This window comes from Bidens hawaiensis, unplaced genomic scaffold (assembly GCF_021521415.1).
Source record: "Bidens hawaiensis isolate Kalapana, Puna unplaced genomic scaffold, B.hawaiensis_p1.1 tig00023712_1, whole genome shotgun sequence".
NCBI lineage: Eukaryota > Viridiplantae > Streptophyta > Magnoliopsida > Asterales > Asteraceae > Bidens > Bidens hawaiensis.
In genome coordinates, this window is record NW_027493727.1 from 22,641 (window position 1) to 41,567 (window position 18,927).

Genomic DNA, 18,927 nt, shown 5'->3' on the forward strand with positions numbered 1-18,927 from the left:
GTGTGGTCAAGCACCCCTCTTTGGTCCAAGATTTCCTGGAGTTTCTTGGCATCTTCCATTGCCAAGGCATCATGAGCGCGTTGGAGAGCCTCTAATTTGGCCTTGAGCTCCTCATTCTCCACACGCAAAGGCTCAGCAACGGCTTCAGCCTTGGCAGCCCTCTCGGTTGCGTTTCGCGCAGTCTCCCTGGCCAGCCGAAGCTGTTCATTCACAGCTTGGGCAGCCTTGGAGCGGGCCTCGAGTCGCGCCTGAACTTCAACCTCGAGGGCCTTGAAGGCCTTCTCCTTGTCGGCGGCAGCTGCCGCCAGCTGTTGGTTCTCCTCCCGAAGAGCACGCGCCTCAGATACGTCCTTGGCGCGAGCTGCTTTCAACTTGTCGTTTTCACGACAAAGCAGCTCGACGCGCGGCTGCATCCGGGCTTGGAGAACCCGAAGCTCATTGGTTAGCCTACCCTCCTGGTAGCTAGCCATGGCTTCCCCCAACGCACCATGAGGAGCAGCGTGGCGAGCCCAGTCCACGCACTCCACAGGGGTACGAAGGGTTGTTCCTCGGCGTATGTTCCATCGCGGAACATACACTTCATTGGAATCCGACACTGCAAAAGAAACAAAGGCAGTAAGGAAAAGATGATAAAAAACATAAGGGAAAAAGAAAGGAACCCTACACACCTGTAGGGTCAATGACAGGCCGATAGCCGCCAAACCCATCACCTGAACCTAAAGGAAATCCATCCAACAGGTCAGGCAGACGGGAAGGGGGCAAAGATCGGCGGGAAGCCCTGCGCGTACCTGATGGTACGGCCGTAGGTGCCGGTGGCGCGGGCATGGTGGCAGCCGCCGTGGTCGCCGTTGTGGTCGCCGCCGCGGTCGCCGCCTCCTCAGCAGCAGCAGTAACCGCCGGCTCCGTGAAGGATGCTGTAAAAATCGCACTCACGGCCGGCGGTGACGTCATCTCGGCCGGAACAGTTGGCTCAAAGGAACGAGCAACTGGACCAGCGGATGCGGGCGCTGGCGCCTGGGTCGACGCCTCAGGAAGGCTGACCGAGCCTACCGTCATTGGCGGGGAGGTACTCCCCTGCGCTTCACCCCGGAATGCGTCAACATCCACGCCTGCACAAAGAAGAAAGTGTTAAATTTAAGAAGTAATAAATCTGCAAAGACATTATGATTGTACTTACGGGTTTTCTTGACCCTGAACGTACGGACGGGCGGGGAGGAACCCGATGGAGCCGGCCTCTTGGTACCGGTCACCGTCGTCTTCGTTGGTTCTCCGGAGGTAACGGTCGTAGCCTCCGGAACAGTGGTCTTCTCACCACCGGGCTTCCCCGCCACCTCTTCACTATCTGACTCCGAGTCAGATAGAACCACCGGACCAGCCGTGGAGGCCTTCTCCTTCCCTTTCCCGCCGGCAGCAGCTTTCTTCTTCCGCACCAATGGAGGAGCATCTGAGGATTCCTCAGAAGAAGACAGGTCAAGAATTCCAACAGCGGGTACAGCATTGAGAGATTGAGGAAAGAATATCGCCTTACCTGGCCGCCGGTGGCTCAGGATCTCGTGGCCCAGCGGATAGACCTCCACAAAACGATCCGCCGTTTGCTCCAGGATGGGCAACTCGCCCTCGTCCAGAGCACGAGTACCCATCCGCGCGGGACCGTCGGTTTCCCGCGGGAACAGAAGCGACTCCAAATTATTTCCCTCTGAAAGAAAAGAAACAGTTAGAAGACAAACTTGTATCAAAAAGAAAGACAAGACATACCATAGGGAATAGAGTTCAAACCGTATTCGAGAAGGATGGGAACCTGAGACGCATCTTTCCACACCCGGCTCATCCCTAACATAACCATCCCGGATTCCGCAAACCGGTAAACCGGAGATTGGATCCGGGATATCTTCGAAAACCATTCCGCCTCCTGGTAGTTGGGGGCGTGAAGGCTCGGTATCGCTTGGCCATTTTTAAACTTCATGGCAAGGGGGATGGCGCGGGCAGAAATGTAGAAGAATTCCTGCTTCCACGCACGAAGACTGCGCTCGGTGTCGCAAATCTTCAGACCCTTAATGCGGGTCGTCAGGGTGTACCACCCCTGGATGCACCTCCAGGTATAGAAGGTCATCAGGCGGTCCACATGGGGTTCGATGCCCAAAATCCGGCACACCCACTCAAAATGGCGAATCTTGGCGATCGCCATGGGGTGCAGCTCGGTCAAATGAACACCGTGCCTCTCAAGGACACGGTAAACAAATTTTGTCAACGGGAATCTAAGATTCCCATAGACAAAAAATGCAGCATAAACCCCGATCTTGCCTCTGGGGGCATCATACACGGTCTGGTGGGATTCAGGAAACTCAGGCTCGAGATGATCGAGCATGAACTTCCTGACAACATACCGGTACTGATCGCCGGGCAGAGCACACTGGCACTCGCCAGCAGTACCCCTGTCGTCAGCTATAGCTTCAGCATCACGAGAAGACATCTTGCAGAGAAAGAAGAGAACGATTTCGAGAGAATGCTCGATTGAATAAAGGAGTATTCGCCGGAAATCGCCTTAAAGATGAAGAGAAGAGTGAAAAGTGTGAATTGCAAATAACCCTCTCCCCCTTTATATAGTAATCGCAATTAATGCGGTGAATTTAATGCGGGGGAGAGAGAAATCGAATGTGCAATGAAACTATGACACGTGGCAAAAAGCAAGCTGGCAACAGCTGTTGAAAGGACGTGTGCCAGTAATTTCGCGGCCACGCGCCCGAAAAATCGCGCCCACGCGCCTGAAAAAGCGACTGGAATGACCATGTTCTGTCACGTCACCATAACTTCCTGCACGTCCTGACACAGTCAGAAGAAACCGTCGCACGACGTTTCAGAGGTTTGGACTGTTCTGATCTTTTCACCAACTCTTCGAATTTCAAAATTCAAAATTCGAAAATATTAAAAAGTAAGCGGGAAAATACCCCTTTACACCTTGGCAAACAAGTAACCGTAAGACGGATGCGGGTACAGTGTAAAGGCAAAACCCTTCACATACCTAGCACCCGCAGGGAATTGAAGCCAAATAAACCTTGGCAAACAAGTAACCGTAAGACGGATGCGGGTACAGTGTAAAGGCAAAACCCTTCACATACCTAGCAGGGAATTGAAGCCAAATAAACCTTGGCAAACAAGTAACCGTAAGACGGATGCGGGTACAGTGTAAAGGCAAAACCCTTCACATACCGAGCACCCGCAGAGAATTGAAGCCAAGTACCTCGGCAACCAAGTAACTATAAGACGGCTGCGGGTACAGTGTTCAGGCAAAACCCTTCACATACCTAGCACCCGCAGGGAATTGACGCCAGGAATACCTTGGAAGTAAAGTAACCGTAAGACGAGCGCATGTACAGTGTTAAGGCAAAACCCTTCACATACCTAGCGCTCCGCTGGGAATTGAAACCAAGAAGGATCTTCTGGGCAATGCTTGCGGAAACGAAAATAACATCCCCGCATAGCGGGAACGTCGAGAACTATGTTGTTTGAAGCTCCATGATGGAATTGGTGGTCTTAACATAATTGATCACTATGTTCAAAACTACCAAAACCTCATGGAAAATCCATACAACTGGGACTCAATGCTCCTGACTTGCGAGGAGGTTACAGACCTACCCGCATCATACCCAAAGACCAAGCAGGAAACTCGGGCATTTCTGCAAGTGACAAGGACTTCCGCGGAAAGAATCCCCATGGAAAACCTTACAAAACCCTTTTCAAAACCCTTTGCTCAAGTCCAAAAGTTCACCTCACTTTATTAAACACTCATGAGAAGAACATTGGACTGGGGGGACTTGAAGAGGTAGGTCCCAGCAGAGCCCAGTTGGACCCGCAAGACTCACCTTAAACAGGGAAGTCTGCGCAGAGACCAACTGGATCCGCAGAACCAACCATGCTCAGAGACGTGACGTCCTTACGCGCAGTACGCAAGCTGGTCCCGCAGGAAATGCCTCCCAATGGTGAAGGACTCCGCCTGTCCCCGCAGCCTCGGATACAAGCCATTAGGGAAGGCCACCCGCGCAGCATGGCTACACGCACAAGGCACTTAGCTCTCGATCATTCAGTGTCACCTGAAGGAATGAGCCAAGCCGGGAGCAATCCCGCACAGAGGCGGGAGGGGGAATACTCCCGCCCAAATAAGCCAGTCCGTATACTGAAGGATCTTTTACTGTACCTGACGAGGTATGGGCGAAAGATCTGATCAGAGATACGACAGCTCACTGATACAGTATGGCGAGCAGCATGCTCCTGTACTGTATCACTATTAGCCGCTGCCTACTCACCAACTACTGTCATACCACGTGCGTAGCCGGCAGTTGGTGGAAAGGGAATAGTACACAGCAGGCCTGGTCACTATCAGCCGCTGCCTACCCACCAACTACCAACAGGGCACGTGCGTAGGCTACTGTTGATGAACAGGAACACTGTAGCAGCCGGCCATACCTCCTTGGAAACCTACCTTCGGCTATAAATACCCCAAATGGTATGATCATCTCAACATTACATTATCACATTATCATCATAATATACCTGATATCTGCTCTAGCAATCTCTTAATATACTTTTATATTTAAAGAGCAATCTAGTCTGATTCTCACGCCGGAGGGTGGTCACAAGGAGGAATCCCCCCCTTCTCAGTGACGAGCTCACGGTGTCTGTTTTGCAGGTTATCAGAAGAACCATCTTCCAAGGGTCTAACCCCTCGTGGGAAACATCTATCTAACCCCCAGGTTACCAGTAATCTGCCCGGGGTCCGGTTAGTGTTTCTTCACTTCTTCTTTCTATCTACATACCAAATAGGCAAATACAATAGTCAAAAACTTGTACTAACCAAAAAGAAATGAATACTTAAGGCTTAAGATTTCCTTCAATATTCTTGATTGTTCTTTTCATAATCTTTTGTTTACCTTCTTGTTTTTTTTTTTGAAAGGCAAACAAATTTGATTAATCCTTTTATAGTTCTATATCTCAAGAAGTTGGTGAGCTCCTATAAATCCATAATCTGGGACTCAAACTTTTATCTTTATCATATTTTATAAGCCTTTCATTTAATAAAGATAAGCTTATGGTTTTACTTGTCCATGATGTAATAGGGTTAGTCCGAAACAAGTTGAAAACCATAAGTTTATCTCAAAATAGCAGTAACCGTGAACTTGTGGTTGTTCTATTTCAAAATAGCCGTGAACAATATATAGAGGCAAACATATGGTTTTAGCCGTCCAACGATGCACACTTCTAAATGAAAGGCTTGTAAACTATGATAAAGATAAAATTTTATAGAATATGTATCGATGTTAACTTACAGTTACATGCAAAATAAATACATAAGTGGTGTACTAATTAATTATATAGCTTATTATGCTACATGATGCAGTATCTAATCAAGGCCGGTTCAACCATTAAATAACCGTTTGATAAAACTTTATAGACCGGATGATCAACCAAATAACTAATCATTTACACCATTTCTTTTCTATTAATTTATAGCTCAACGTCGTAAATGATTGAATTCATTTGTATGCATTAATAATGATTTTGTAAGTCACTTTGCTTATTTTGTGTTTAAAAAAATGTTTGAAATGTGTAACTATCTAGTGAGGAAACCCCGTACGTACAATTATGTTTAAATAAACATTCAGTATGATAAAATATTTGCATATTTTGCTAATTGTATTATTTAATGTGAAAATTATATTTTTTTGGCATACGCATCCAATTTAGTCTTCATATTTGTCTGGCCATTTGACAATTATTAATTTAATCACAAAGGATCATTGCAAAAACTTGTATCTAATATGTTTCTAAAGGGCCTTTAGTTGTCCTTTTTCTAAGAGAATCACTTAAATGGACAACGATAAACGACACAAAATACATATTAATTACAATTAATACTTAAGTTTTAATTAATCACAAATCTCAATGATTTTATAAATTATAATTTAACATATTTTAAATTATTGGTCGATCACTAACTAAAGGTCGGATGCGACTGTACAGGTTGGTAATATCTTAGAAAGAAGGCGTTTGATGATTGAGTTGGTCTAATAGTTTTCTTTCATTTTATAAACAGCTTATTTATATATGATTGGAAAATAATATCATTAGAATAACTTTTTTGTTTTTTTAGTTTATATTGAATCGGTCTAGGTTTTGAAGGGGGAGACAGGGAGGCTCACTATTAATGGAGGTTTGATTTTAAAATCAATCTTAATTAAATTTACTTTTCTTTTGAAAGGACATATAATTTCCACGTAATTGCCATATTGGCATCAGAATAAAACCAATATATATGACCTGTTAACTCATAACCTGATAATTACGTAAAACTAGAAGAGTAAATCAAACCTAAGTGACCTTTGATAAAAAAAAAAAAGACAATGTTAAGTTATTTTTGTAGAATAGAATACAAACTTGGTTAGTATTTTATGAAGTTTCAGTTTTTAATTTACGTATTTTTGTTGAGTTACTTTTTTATCTTTTTCACAGTGTTTGTGAGAAGGGTATATTTAATAACACTATTTTTTTTAATTATGAAACAATATGACATATTTCTTTTATAATAAAAATTTTAGGATTCGTTGTATGTCGAATATCACCTCATATGTACTAATAGTAACAATAACAATATATCATATATATGCTACATTAATTTTTTTGAATTGTCAAACTCACAATAGAAAACTGGTGATATGCATTGTTGTCCGACGACATAAGTTGTTGGTAATCAAACGTTTGACTATCCATCGACGATCTTGTCCATAGATAATAAAGCTAGACGTCTACTGATTCGTGAATAAGCTGTACACACTACCAATTTTTACACCCACTTCCATTGGCGGATTTATTCGTGTGTGAAACCATATATATAATCCCTCGTGACTCTTCGAAATTTATATGATGCCTAACAAACTCACTAGACAGAAACAGAAATAGCAATGCAATGGATGTTACACTAGAAGGATCACATATGACATGTCCAATTATCCATATCATTTAACTACTAAAAAAGTTTTTATTTTTTTAAAATAATTTCTATCCCTATTTGATAACCAACAAAACAACAACAACCGCTCCCAGTAAAAATCCCACTAGTAACTTATAACCAACGGAAGAAAATAATAATAATAAGTTTTCGCAATTGATCATCAGAATTTGTATTACTCATAGATTTCATATGTAGAAACTTGAAAGTGCATGTGTTTCAATTTTGTCAAAGATATCCTCACAGCTAAACTACAAACATATATTTTCAAACTATAACTGTACACATATATTGGAGACTACTTCATCGGCCGGCTAGCTCTTGATGCTGCTTTCAATCAAAATCAGTCTAGTAATTAATTTATTATTTCCAACTAAACTATTTTGTTAATAAATAAATAAATTGTCTGTTAATTACATCATTCATCACTTCTTAATACACTCTAGCTTAATTACTTTGCTATTTGTTGGAAAGAATATGAAATGTTCCATAGCAATTATTAACATGATGATTCATATTTGGTTATTCATTTTTGTGAGCTCGATCTACTCTAGCCGCGGGCAAGCATTCTACGATCCAACATCTTGCAGAAAGGCTGGTAATGCTCCGGGCACAAGGTACACTTGCGGTAACAACACGTTTTCATGCCAGACTTTCTTGATTTACCGAGCAAGCGAACGTTTTCCAAACATCTCTGCAATCTCCACGCTGTTTAATTTGCCACCCGACGCGTTATTTCAACTAAACGGTATTCATTCATCTTCAGAAAGTCTGTTTATAGGTAGAGAAGTATTTGTTCCCATTAATTGTTCTTGTTCGGGCGAGTTTTTTCAAACTAGAGTCAACTACATGATCACGGATAACACGTCAGTTTCAGAGACTGCTTGTGGGATCTACGAAGGATTGGTGAAAGCGGTTACAATTCTCGAGGAAAATCGGAATCAAGAAGTTGTTAAGGTTGGTTTTGTTCTTGATGTGGCTTTAAAATGTGCTTGCCCTAATAATGAGTACAAGTTATTGGTTACATATCCTTTGGTTTCAGGAGATTCTGTAGATATAATAAGTGCAAAGTTTGGTATTTCTAAAAGTGATATTTTGGCAGTTAATAATCTACAACCTGATACAACTGTTTATCCAGAAACAACCATTTTGGTACCATTGCGTTCAAAATCAATTACTTTTATCGTGTCGAATCTTCAACCGCCAGCACCAGAATTTCTTCCAACAAAACCTGTTGAAGGAAATGCTAAATCCATGAAATTAAAGAAAGTGTACATTGTTGTTTCGGTCATCGGGTTTAGTTTGGTGCTTGTGATATTAATTGTCACTGGTTTATATCTAAACGTGTTAAATAAATGCAAGCGCGACGTTTTTATCATACCATCCACCCGTAGAAGCTCTTTTACGTCGTTTTCAACACCTCCAGCTAGTTCCCCAAGGTCAAGACCAAGCCCGGCCACAAGAAGCTCGCCGAGCTCATGTTTGTCACCGGATCTCCTTGCTAGCATAAAGTACTCTTTGTATAACTTCTCTATTGAGGAAATTAGAAGCATCACAAAAGATTTTAGTGTTGATTGTAAAGTGAGTGAAAATACTTATAGAGGGTGGTTTGATGATATGCAAGTGCTGATCAAAGAGATTGAATTCTCCGAAATACGCCATGTAATTGATCTACATTCAAAGGTTAACCATGTCAACATATTGAAACTACTCGGGGTATGTTACAACGAGTCATCATGGTCATATATCGTACTAGAGCACCCGGTAAACAAGAGTTTAAGGGATTGTTTGATTAACTCTTCTAGTTTGAACTGGCAACAAAGAACTCAGATAGCGTTTGATGTCGCAATGGGGTTGCATTATTTGCATTACTGCATAGTCCCTCCATATATGCAAAAAGGACTATGTAGTGAAAATATTTTTGTAACGTCGAAATGGAGGGCAAAACTGGCTGTTTTATCGCGAAATTTGAATCCTGGAATCATGGGATCATCAACCATGATCCTAGGATCGGAGTATGAGAAGTTCGATGTTTTGAAAACATTAGAGAAAGAAAATATATGGGAATTTGGAATGGTTTTGCTTGAAATATTATCGGGGAAAGTGGCGATCGATAGAACATCATTACGCGAATCAATCGCTTTTTTGGGAGGAGAGGGTGCTGAAGGAGGGTATTTTGAGAATTTGAAGAATTTTATGGACCCTTGTTTGAAGGAGGACTACCGTTTGGCTGAGGCTTTGTGTTTAGGAGTGTTGGCTAAAGCTTGTGTGGAAAATGATCCTTTGCATAGACCATCCATGGAAGATATCCTCAAAGTTCTTGCTAGAATGGTATGATTTTCAAGGGTAGGAAACATGAATCTAAGGGTGCTTTTGCCTTGTATAATACAAGTAAAAGTTAATTTGTACACAATATTCAATATATATATTTCACAATCTTAGGTTTTGTGTCAATAGTTCTAAATTTTCTCACATTAATATTTGGTATTTTGTTTAACATAAATATCTATCAATTGTTGGGTTTAGTGGAGCCTTGATTTGGGGCGACTAGAAGATAAATTAAAGTGACAAATTAATTAAACCGAAGACACTAGTTTTGTATTAATTAGCCGTTATTTGCATTCCTGGGAAACAAGTTGAAAACCCTACTGTAATATTGCACTTTGTAATTCATCACAAGTGAACCAGCACAATAAAAGAATTATCCTACGAGCTAGTGAGACAATGTAATAAAAGCATTACCCTGGTTGCAGCATGTAGGTTAATCTACTCCAAACCACGCCGTTTATTTGCTTTCGTGTTTGTTTCAATTTCGTGTGTGTGCATATCCTAACATCAATCGTGTTTAATACCCGTTTAATATATACAATATTTAAATGATTTCACTATTTAAATTAAACACGGTTTAATTAGTTTACAAAAGTCAATTCAGAGATTTTTTACTCGTTGATTTCAAGTTAGCTGTAGTTATTTATTTATATGCAACAATTTGTGAAAATATACGGCATATTTATATATATATATATAAAGATCAAGTGTTGGTGCCACAATATATGTTATGTGTTGCTAATATATAAGATTTATTTATGGGTTAAAAAACCATTATCATTGTGTGGTAAGCTTGCTTTGTTAGTTTCAATGTATTTATTTAATTTCGGTGACTTGTTCAAGTTCGAGACCTTTACATGCCAATCTCTTTGTTTTTTTTAAATATTTTTACAACTACTACAAATTTTCAGCATTTACGTTACAAACGGCTTTTTTAGAATACTTTATTTGAATTCCTTTTTGTTTAAAATATGTTTTTTTAAAATATATTATATAACGAATTCATATTTTGGGTTTAGTGTCCGACTGTCCGTGTTGTAATGAACCCAACTAATACCAATCGAATTCGCATCACTAGCTATCGCACGCCCGAATTTAACCAATGCCTAGGTTTACCGATTTTTGTTGTCCTTCCATTTTTATGTGTTCCTTTTACGATCTTTTATGGGTTTAGTGTCAATACGCAATGAACCTAACCGATACCAACCAAATTCGTATTCTTTCGATCAAAAGTTTGTACGCATATAGATTTTTGAGCGTTTATAGATTTATATATTTGTTTTGGTATCGGTGACGTAATAAACTAATTAGCCGATACCAACCCGCCGCCGCAACGCTGCTGGTATTACCTAGTTATAGTTTAAAAGCATGCTAAACGACACAACTTTTGGTAAACTATAAATATACAATATATTATAATTTTCACCCTAAACATATTTACAACAATATAGTAAGACCCTTACTTAGTACTTGGTAGTAGTACTTAGGCCATGTGTAGTAGAGGAGCTACAATTGGAGACGAATTGTGACAAGTGGCGTCCAGTCAGGATGGAGTGGAAATTTATTTTTGGGGTGTAATGGTGCAGGGGCTACAAGTTGGGCCAACAGTGTGTTTTTTATTATTTTCTTTTTATAATTAAACTAATTAAATAAAAACCAATTTATTTAAATAATTAAATAAAAATATATTAAAATTAAAAAATAAATACAAAAAAATACATAAAACTAAAAAAAAAAATACACGAATAATAAAAATAAATTATAATAAAAAAACACACCACAACAAAATACATATAAAAATACAAATAAAAAAACTAATCTATTCGTCTTCGTCCCCGTCCTCGTCATCGTCCTCCTCCTCGTCTTCTTCCTCGTCTTCGTCCTCGTCCTCGTCTTCGTCCTCCTCAACGAGACGATTATCCCACACGTGTTGAACCAAATCCGTTTTCAGTTGGTTATGTATATCACTTGATGTGAGCTGGTGAATGTTATACGTTCGTTGGTCTTGGGTTGGTTCAGGGAACTGTTCTGGAACACTTCCTGGTATATAGTGTTGACATATTGCTTTTCCCTCGTCTTCTAAAATCATATTATGCAATAGATACACGTATACATGGCATCACTCATTTTTGTCAACGTCCATACACGACAAGGGTTTTTCACATAATGCCAATGTTTTTTTAGAACCCCGAAACACCTCTCGATATCTTTTCTCGCGGACTCTTGCTTCTTCTTAAAATAATCTCTTTTTTCTTCGATAGGGTCTTGAAACGTCTTGACGATAATCGAGTACTTTGGATATATCCCATCTCCCAAATAGTATCCGTGACGTAGAAGGTATCGTTGGCATAAAACGGTAAGACCGGCATGCTACGGCTGATGTAAGACTCTAACACGGGTGACGCGTTGAGAACGTTTATGTCGTTGTTGGACACGACTGAGCCGAAGTAGGCTGACCAAATCCAGAGGTCGTGTGAACAAATGGCTTGAAGACTAACCGTTGGAACTCCATGGTTACCACGAGTGTATTGACCTCGCCATGCGGTTGGACAGTTGGCCCACTCCCAATGCATGCAATCTATACTCCCGATCATGTCTGGAAAAGAATGTTTGCTTTCGTGTACATCATATATGCGAGTCAGGTCGTTTGAAGTAGGAATCCTCAGATAACGACGAGAGTATAATTGTATTATCCCTATACAAATAAATTATTAAACAATATTTATATTAAAAACAATAGTTAATACAAACAATTTAAATATTACCGATGCAAAAATTCTCCAACGCATCTCTCGTTGTTTTCTCAGCCATCTTTAAATACTTGTCATTGATATCGGTCGTATTGTCATATGCGAGGATGCGTAGAGCCGAAGTACACTTTTGGATGACGGAGAATCCTAAATATTCTCTTGCGTCGGGTTTCTGTTGAAAATACTCATACTCCCGCTCCATATCTCCAACGATGCGCAAAAATAAACGCTTGGACATCCGAAAACGACGTCGAAACATAGCGTCGTTAAATGTAGGTGTGTTGTCGAAGTAGTCCTTCATTAAACGAGTGTTCGCTTGCATACGATCCCGAAGGATATATGACCGTCTACGTGGTGCCGTAGATGGAGCAAAGCCGGACACCATGTTATTGGCGGCGGCCCGAACCGCGTTCGTGACCTCTAAATGCTCTTCCGTCACTTGTCGATGAATCTGATGAATTCTTCGACTCTCGTTGATTAATTGATCCCAAATCTCGGCAGAGTTCGTGGAATCCGGGAACTCATTGGGTTTGAAGAAGTATAAAAATGATTGGTATTTTTATGTTTGGGGTTGTGTATGATAGGGTGAAAATGGTTTAATTGGTTTGATATTTATATTAATTTTTTAGATTAATTTTTTTTTATATATAGCCGTTACCCCCCAACGGTAACATTATTATTATTATATCATTATTTATTCAATCTCGCCGGCGGCTAACTAACCCCGCCCCCGCCCCAAATCGCCCAAATATCGCCCAGAGGGGCGGTGTTTGCGCCCTTTGTCGCCCAATATCGCTCCAAACCGGCGCCCACTACATATAGCCTTTGTAGTTTAACATTGTTTCTTGGTCGATGAAATGACAAGAGGTAAATGTTTTATATTTCACTTAATGCAGTATTTCTTGGTTGATTAAATGATAAGAATCTCCATGAAATGTATAGTTGTATTCTTAATTAGTTCAAAACAAGCACTTTTGGCTTATTATAGTTTCTGGTCTGATTTGTTGATGTTCAAAGGGTCACTGCAATGACCCAATACACATTTTGCTCCTATCTTTTAAAAGCATTTATGTACTATATCATTTTTTTTTGAACAACTACTTTTGTTTCCTTGAGGCTTGAACCCCATTACTGGGTAGCACCAACAACTTTACCCGCCACACAAGGGGTGAGGCATTTACGTAGTATTACCTTCTATTATTTGGAAGGATCATGTTTTATTTTCGACTTCTAGTTTTGTATTTTTTAAGTGCGCTCTCTCTTTTTTCCGAAGTATGTGTAGAGTCGGTTTCTTTAATTTTGCTAATCATATTGCTTTTCCATCTTTTATGTAGGCGGAAAAGCATGCACGTGTAGGGTTATTCGGTATCACTACCAAATATTTCCTCACTGATTCTTTTTAACTCTAATCACAAAGCGGTAACAATTCATTTACTAAAAAGGGTCACAAATCAATAATTGCTAAAAAGCGGTCACAAATCATGCAAAAAGAGCCAGTCACAAAATTTCTGCTCCTAATGGCAAAAACAACTGCTAATTTTGGACCCCAAAAAATATCAGCGTTCGCAAAGTAGTCGCGAAATAAGATTATCGTAAGTAGTCGCGAAATAAGATTATCTACGGAGGTTTTTGTGACCCCAGTTCCGGTTGTAAATACGCAGTTTCTATCTGTTTAAATTATAGTAAACCTTAACTCTATCAAAATCCCTAAATGAAACACTGGCATCAGACCTATAGGTAGTGACTGGTGAGTTAAAATTATAACAAACATTAGTTTTGTAAAAACTAATAATGGAAGCAACTGGCCTGAGTGGATTTAAAATAATAAAATCATTGAGATTTTGTGGTTAAAGATACTACTTTAATTTAATTTTTAATTTAATAAATATTTTATGTCGTTTTATCGTTGTCCATTTATATGATTCTCTTGGGAAAAGGATAACTAACGGCCTTTAATTAGAGACTTATTAGATACAAACTGTTGCAATAATCACGTATAATTGAATTTCTAATTGTCAAATGGCCAGGTGAATATGAAGACTAAATTGGATGTTTATGTGAAAAATATATTTCTACACATTAATTAAATAATACCACTTCTAAGTTAATAATCCAAATATATTATAAATCACTATGTGATTTGAGTGTTTAAAAGACTTTATCTTTACTACTAAGTCACCAACCCCATGATAACTTCGCATATTAGTTAGCTTCGCTACTTTTTTCTTTTTTGCAAGTTGACGTTTTAAAAACAAGACTGATAAAGATTTCTAGTTTCGATCAGTTTAGTCAAGAAATTAAGTCGATTGATTGGCTGACCAAAAGGGGTGAGTTGGCTTTAGTTGTTGCTTTGCACATGCTTTCGTCAATTTTGTGGTTAACCCAAAACGAACATAATATGTGCCAACACCATTAGCTAGTAGTTGAACCGACGACATGAATAATTGAGGTTTAGACTATCAAAACTGTATGTTTTGGTTGGATTTTCAAAACACCACTTATTATTGTCGTGTTATATTTTTAAGCATAATAGTTTTCCTTTCTAGTGTTCGTACGTTTCAAACATTTTGTAAATGTAAAAATAGCAAAGTAACATTTAATCTTATTTATGCATACAAATAATCATACAGAATAAATTAAATCATATTCGACTTTGAGATATAAATTATCAAAATTTGATGGAAGCAATTAGCTATTTGATTGATCATCGGGTCTATAAAGCTTTATCCAACGGTTGTTTAAAGGTTGAACCGGCCTTGAGTTAGCTTCCGCATCCTGAAATAGAATAAGCTAAAATTAATACACTACTTATACTAATAATTTGAGAAAGGTGTGTTAAATTTAACATCATACATTCAGTATACGGCAATATGTCTATATATTTATCGTATTTTATATTGCATTTCGTATAACAAAATATACATGCAGAAGCTTACATGGTGGACAGCTTCCCGGATTGCATGGAGTTGTTCTCGAGAAACCGTTCTCACCTGGCAAATTTTAAAGCAATAATTGTGTTAACTAATATTCCAAATTAACTAATTAAGTATCGACTAGTGTAAAAGTAAATAAAATTAATAGTTATCAATTTTACCTTTTTAACAATGGTCCAAATAACATTTTGGTAGCAAGGTGGAGTAGTAAGTGATCCAATATATCGATAATATTTTCTGCTCCCAACTTTTATTTCTCGGGGATCCATAATCCCAACGCTCATCTCGACTCCTTTTGTAGAAGCCAGCGATTTAAAATACGGTTCCATCTAGCATATCGAATAAAAGTACGGGTAGAATCAAAATCTTTCAAACATAAAACCTTTTTAGCAAAAGTTCTTTTCACAAGGAAAAAAATTAGACAAAATCTGTAATGAGTTTTCATATTTAATAGCTTCTAAAAAATATATAACTAATAATAAATATATTAATTAACTTAAAAAAATTATTTGATTCCACCTTAGTAAAGAAAGAAAGTGATATAAAAATGTCCATAAAAAATGACAAATAATCCTTCCTATATTGCTGAGAGAAAAAGTTAGTTAAAAAACTTTATTTAAAAGTGACTCACAGACACAAACTTTGCAAGTAGTTTAAACTTGTAAGGTCTTTTTAAATGTTAGTGGGTATGAAATTAACGATCGCTTTTTGTAAAAGGCAAATGAATTAATAAAACTATAACTAAAAGTTTAATATTATCAAAAGAAAGGTTTATAGACATACCAATGATAAGATTGAATCAGGGCGACCAATTTTGTACACGATTCCAACCACAGCAATTTTTCCATCACTACTCTGATGAACCAAATGCAGCTCCAGATTATATCTATTCATGTAGCAAAAGTTAATATATTTATATAATCACTTTTTTCTTTACTCAATATGATAATATATTGTACCTTCGGCCATTGATGGTATGCTCGGTAGGGGTGTGCCAGTGAAGCTGGTTAAGCTGATACTTTGTTCCGTTAATATTAATACGTCCAGCTCCCTTGGTCCATTTCAACTATAATATAGTCATATAGATGTCATTATATATGATCAAAGATCATCAGTACTTATAATTATTTCTACGTAGTGACGGATTTAAAAACTTATTTTTAGTTTTATGAATCGATATCACTCAAGTGTCGTATATGTATATAACTAACACATAATTATAACACATAAATTAAAAGCAAGTACGCACCATCATATCATGGCCTCTATTAACAAGAGTTGCGTTGGCAGCCTTATAATCTCTATCAAGCCTTCCAAGACTTGAAGTCGTTTGAACCCGTTTATGTGTGAGATCAATTGGAGACTGCAAGTCTCCTTGATTACACATGCTCCACTCCGGATGGATCTCTCCCCAATGATTCGGTCCGTTGGGACTATTCACATCATATGTGAACTCATGTTCATCCTCTACACCAACATTAACATTAGTATTTTAATTAGATCATAAAACTTAACAAAGAAAAAAAATTTAAGTTCAAGAGGATTATATTATATATATAGAAGCTCACCAACTTCTTAAGATTTAGCACAAGGTACACACAAGATGATGAAAAGAACAATTACGATTGAAGAAAGTCTTAAGCCTAGGTTATCCATTTCTTTTTGGTTGTATGAAATATTTTCTGGTTAGACTGTTCTTATCCTTACACGCTGACGTCCCTTCAACGGTTAGACTGTTCTTATCCTTTCACCAACTCTTCGAATTTCAAAAAGATTCAAAAAGATTCAAAAGTAAGCGGGACTATACCCCTTACCTTGGCAACCAAGTAACTATAATACGGGTGCGGGTACAGTGTCAAGGCAAAACCCTTCACATACTTAGCACCCGCAGGGAATTGAAGCCAAGAATACCTCGGCAACCAAGTAACTATAAGACAGGTGCGAGTACAGTGTCAAGGCAAAACCCTTCACATACTTAGTAAGCCAGGAATACCTTGAAAGTAAAGTAACTATAAGACGAGTGCGGGTACAGTGTCAAGGCGAAACCCTTCACATACTTAGCACTCCGCAGGGAATTGAAACCAAGAAGGATCTTCTGGGCCATGCTTGCAGAAAGGGATATAACATCCCCGCATAGTGGGAACGTTGAGAATCAGATTGTTGGAAGCTCCAAGATGGAATTGGTTGTTTAACATAATTGATCACTATGTTTAAAACTACCAAAACCCCGTGGAGAATCTACACAAGTGAAACTCAACGCTCCCGACTTGCGAGGAGGTTACACACCTACCCGCATCATACCCAAAGATCAAGCAGAACAGTGGGAAATTCTGCACGTGACATTAGGAAACCCGCGGGAAGAATCCCCGCGGAGAACCTTAAAACTAAACCCTTTTCAAAACCCCTTTGCTTAAGTCCAAAAGTTCACCTCACTTATTAACAATTCATGAGAAGAACATTGGACTGGTGGGACTTGAAGAGGTAGGTCCCAGCAGAGCCCAGTTGGACCCGCAAGACTCACCTCAAACAGAGACGTCTGCGCAGTCGGACCCGCAAGACTCACCTCAAAGAGGGACGTCTGCGCGGTTGGACCCGCAAGACTCACCTTAGAGGGACGTCTGCGCAAAGACCAACTGGATCCGCAGGACACACCATGCTCAGAGACGCGACGTCCTTACGCGCAGTACGCAAGCTACTCCCGCAGGAAACGTCTCCCAATGGTCGACGTACTCCGCCTGTTCCCGCAGCTACGGATACTAGCCATCAGGGAAGGCTACCCGCACAGCAAGGCTACACGCACAAGGCACTAACTCTCAAATAATTCAGTAATGTCACCTGAAGAAGGAATGAGCAAGCCGGGAACACTCCCGCCCAAAGCCGGGAATACTCCCGCCCAAATGAGCCTGTCCGTACGATACTGGAGGATCTTTTGTACTGTACCTGCCAAGGTATGGACAAAAGATCTGACCAAAGCTACGACAACTCACTGACAACAGTACGACGGGCAGCACGCTCTAGTACTTAAAGTCACTATCAGCCGCTGCCTACTCACCAACCCCTGTCGGGGCACGTCCATAGCCTGCAGTTGGTGGAAAAGGAATAGTACACAGCCGGCCTGGTCACTATTGTGACATCTGACCCGATCCGACCCGACCCAGGTACCCGTTTCTCTGACCCGATCTCTCTTTTATTATTTAATATTTATACTTATATTTTACTTTTAATAATAATATATATTTTCCTTCCCGCCTCTTCCTTCTCTCTTTCCGCCTTCTTTTCCCTCTTGTCGCCGTCCCGCCCTTACGCTTTGTTTCCCTCCTCTTTGCTTGTCCTTTGGTTCTTCCCGCCTAAGGATGTCTGCAGCTCCACGCGCCAGACTCCTTACATGGAAGCCTGCGTGAAGACATCTTGTTCCTGCGATGCGTGAAGAGAACTCTTCTCGCAGCGCGCTAAGAATGCATGTTCTTCCCGCAATGCGCTAAGAATGTATGTTCTTCCCGCGATGCGCTTAGAATTCTTGTTCTTCACGCAGCACGCTAAGGATTTGTGATTCTTCCCGCAGTGCGCTAAGGATTGTTGTGCCAGCCTTCGCGGCCTTCCCGCGCTTAACCCTTGTATCTTCTGTTTATTCCAGCCTGTATGCTTTTGTGTTGTCTTATCTTCTGTGCTGTTGACCTAACCTATCTAATGTCTGAATAGTTACTTTCGGCGCAGCATGCGTACCAACCCCATTGGTTGGCAGATAAAGTGACTGACATTATCTTTTGAGATCTGCTTTTGCCATGCTTGACCAGTACCTTTATCTGATCCGCCCATGCCTGTTACTGTTCCCTGTCAGCTTTTATCTTGCCCCTGCAGCTGCCATATCTTTTGATATCTTTTGCTTTTGGATTCTTATGCTTTTTGATATCTTTTG

General features: G+C 39.8%; 1 protein-coding gene and 1 pseudogene across 2 annotated transcripts; one reads left to right on the top strand and one right to left on the bottom strand.

Annotated features, from left to right (window-relative positions):
* Positions 1 to 7,504: 7,504 nt before the first annotated feature.
* Positions 7,505 to 9,337, top strand: LOC143567922 (lysM domain receptor-like kinase 4). Its single transcript, XM_077054198.1, has one exon. The coding sequence runs from the start codon at positions 7,505 to 7,507 to the stop codon at positions 9,335 to 9,337; it is 1,833 nt and encodes a 610-aa protein (XP_076910313.1).
* A 5,307-nt stretch (positions 9,338 to 14,644) lies between these two features.
* Positions 14,645 to 16,667, bottom strand: LOC143567910 (alpha carbonic anhydrase 7-like; annotated as a pseudogene). Its single transcript, XR_013141487.1, has 7 exons — positions 16,580 to 16,667; positions 16,261 to 16,478; positions 15,971 to 16,077; positions 15,795 to 15,897; positions 15,173 to 15,340; positions 15,015 to 15,068; positions 14,645 to 14,853 (listed from the first exon to the last, which is right to left on the bottom strand). The product of XR_013141487.1 is annotated as an alpha carbonic anhydrase 7-like (transcript).
* Between the last annotated feature and the right edge of the window lie 2,260 nt (positions 16,668 to 18,927).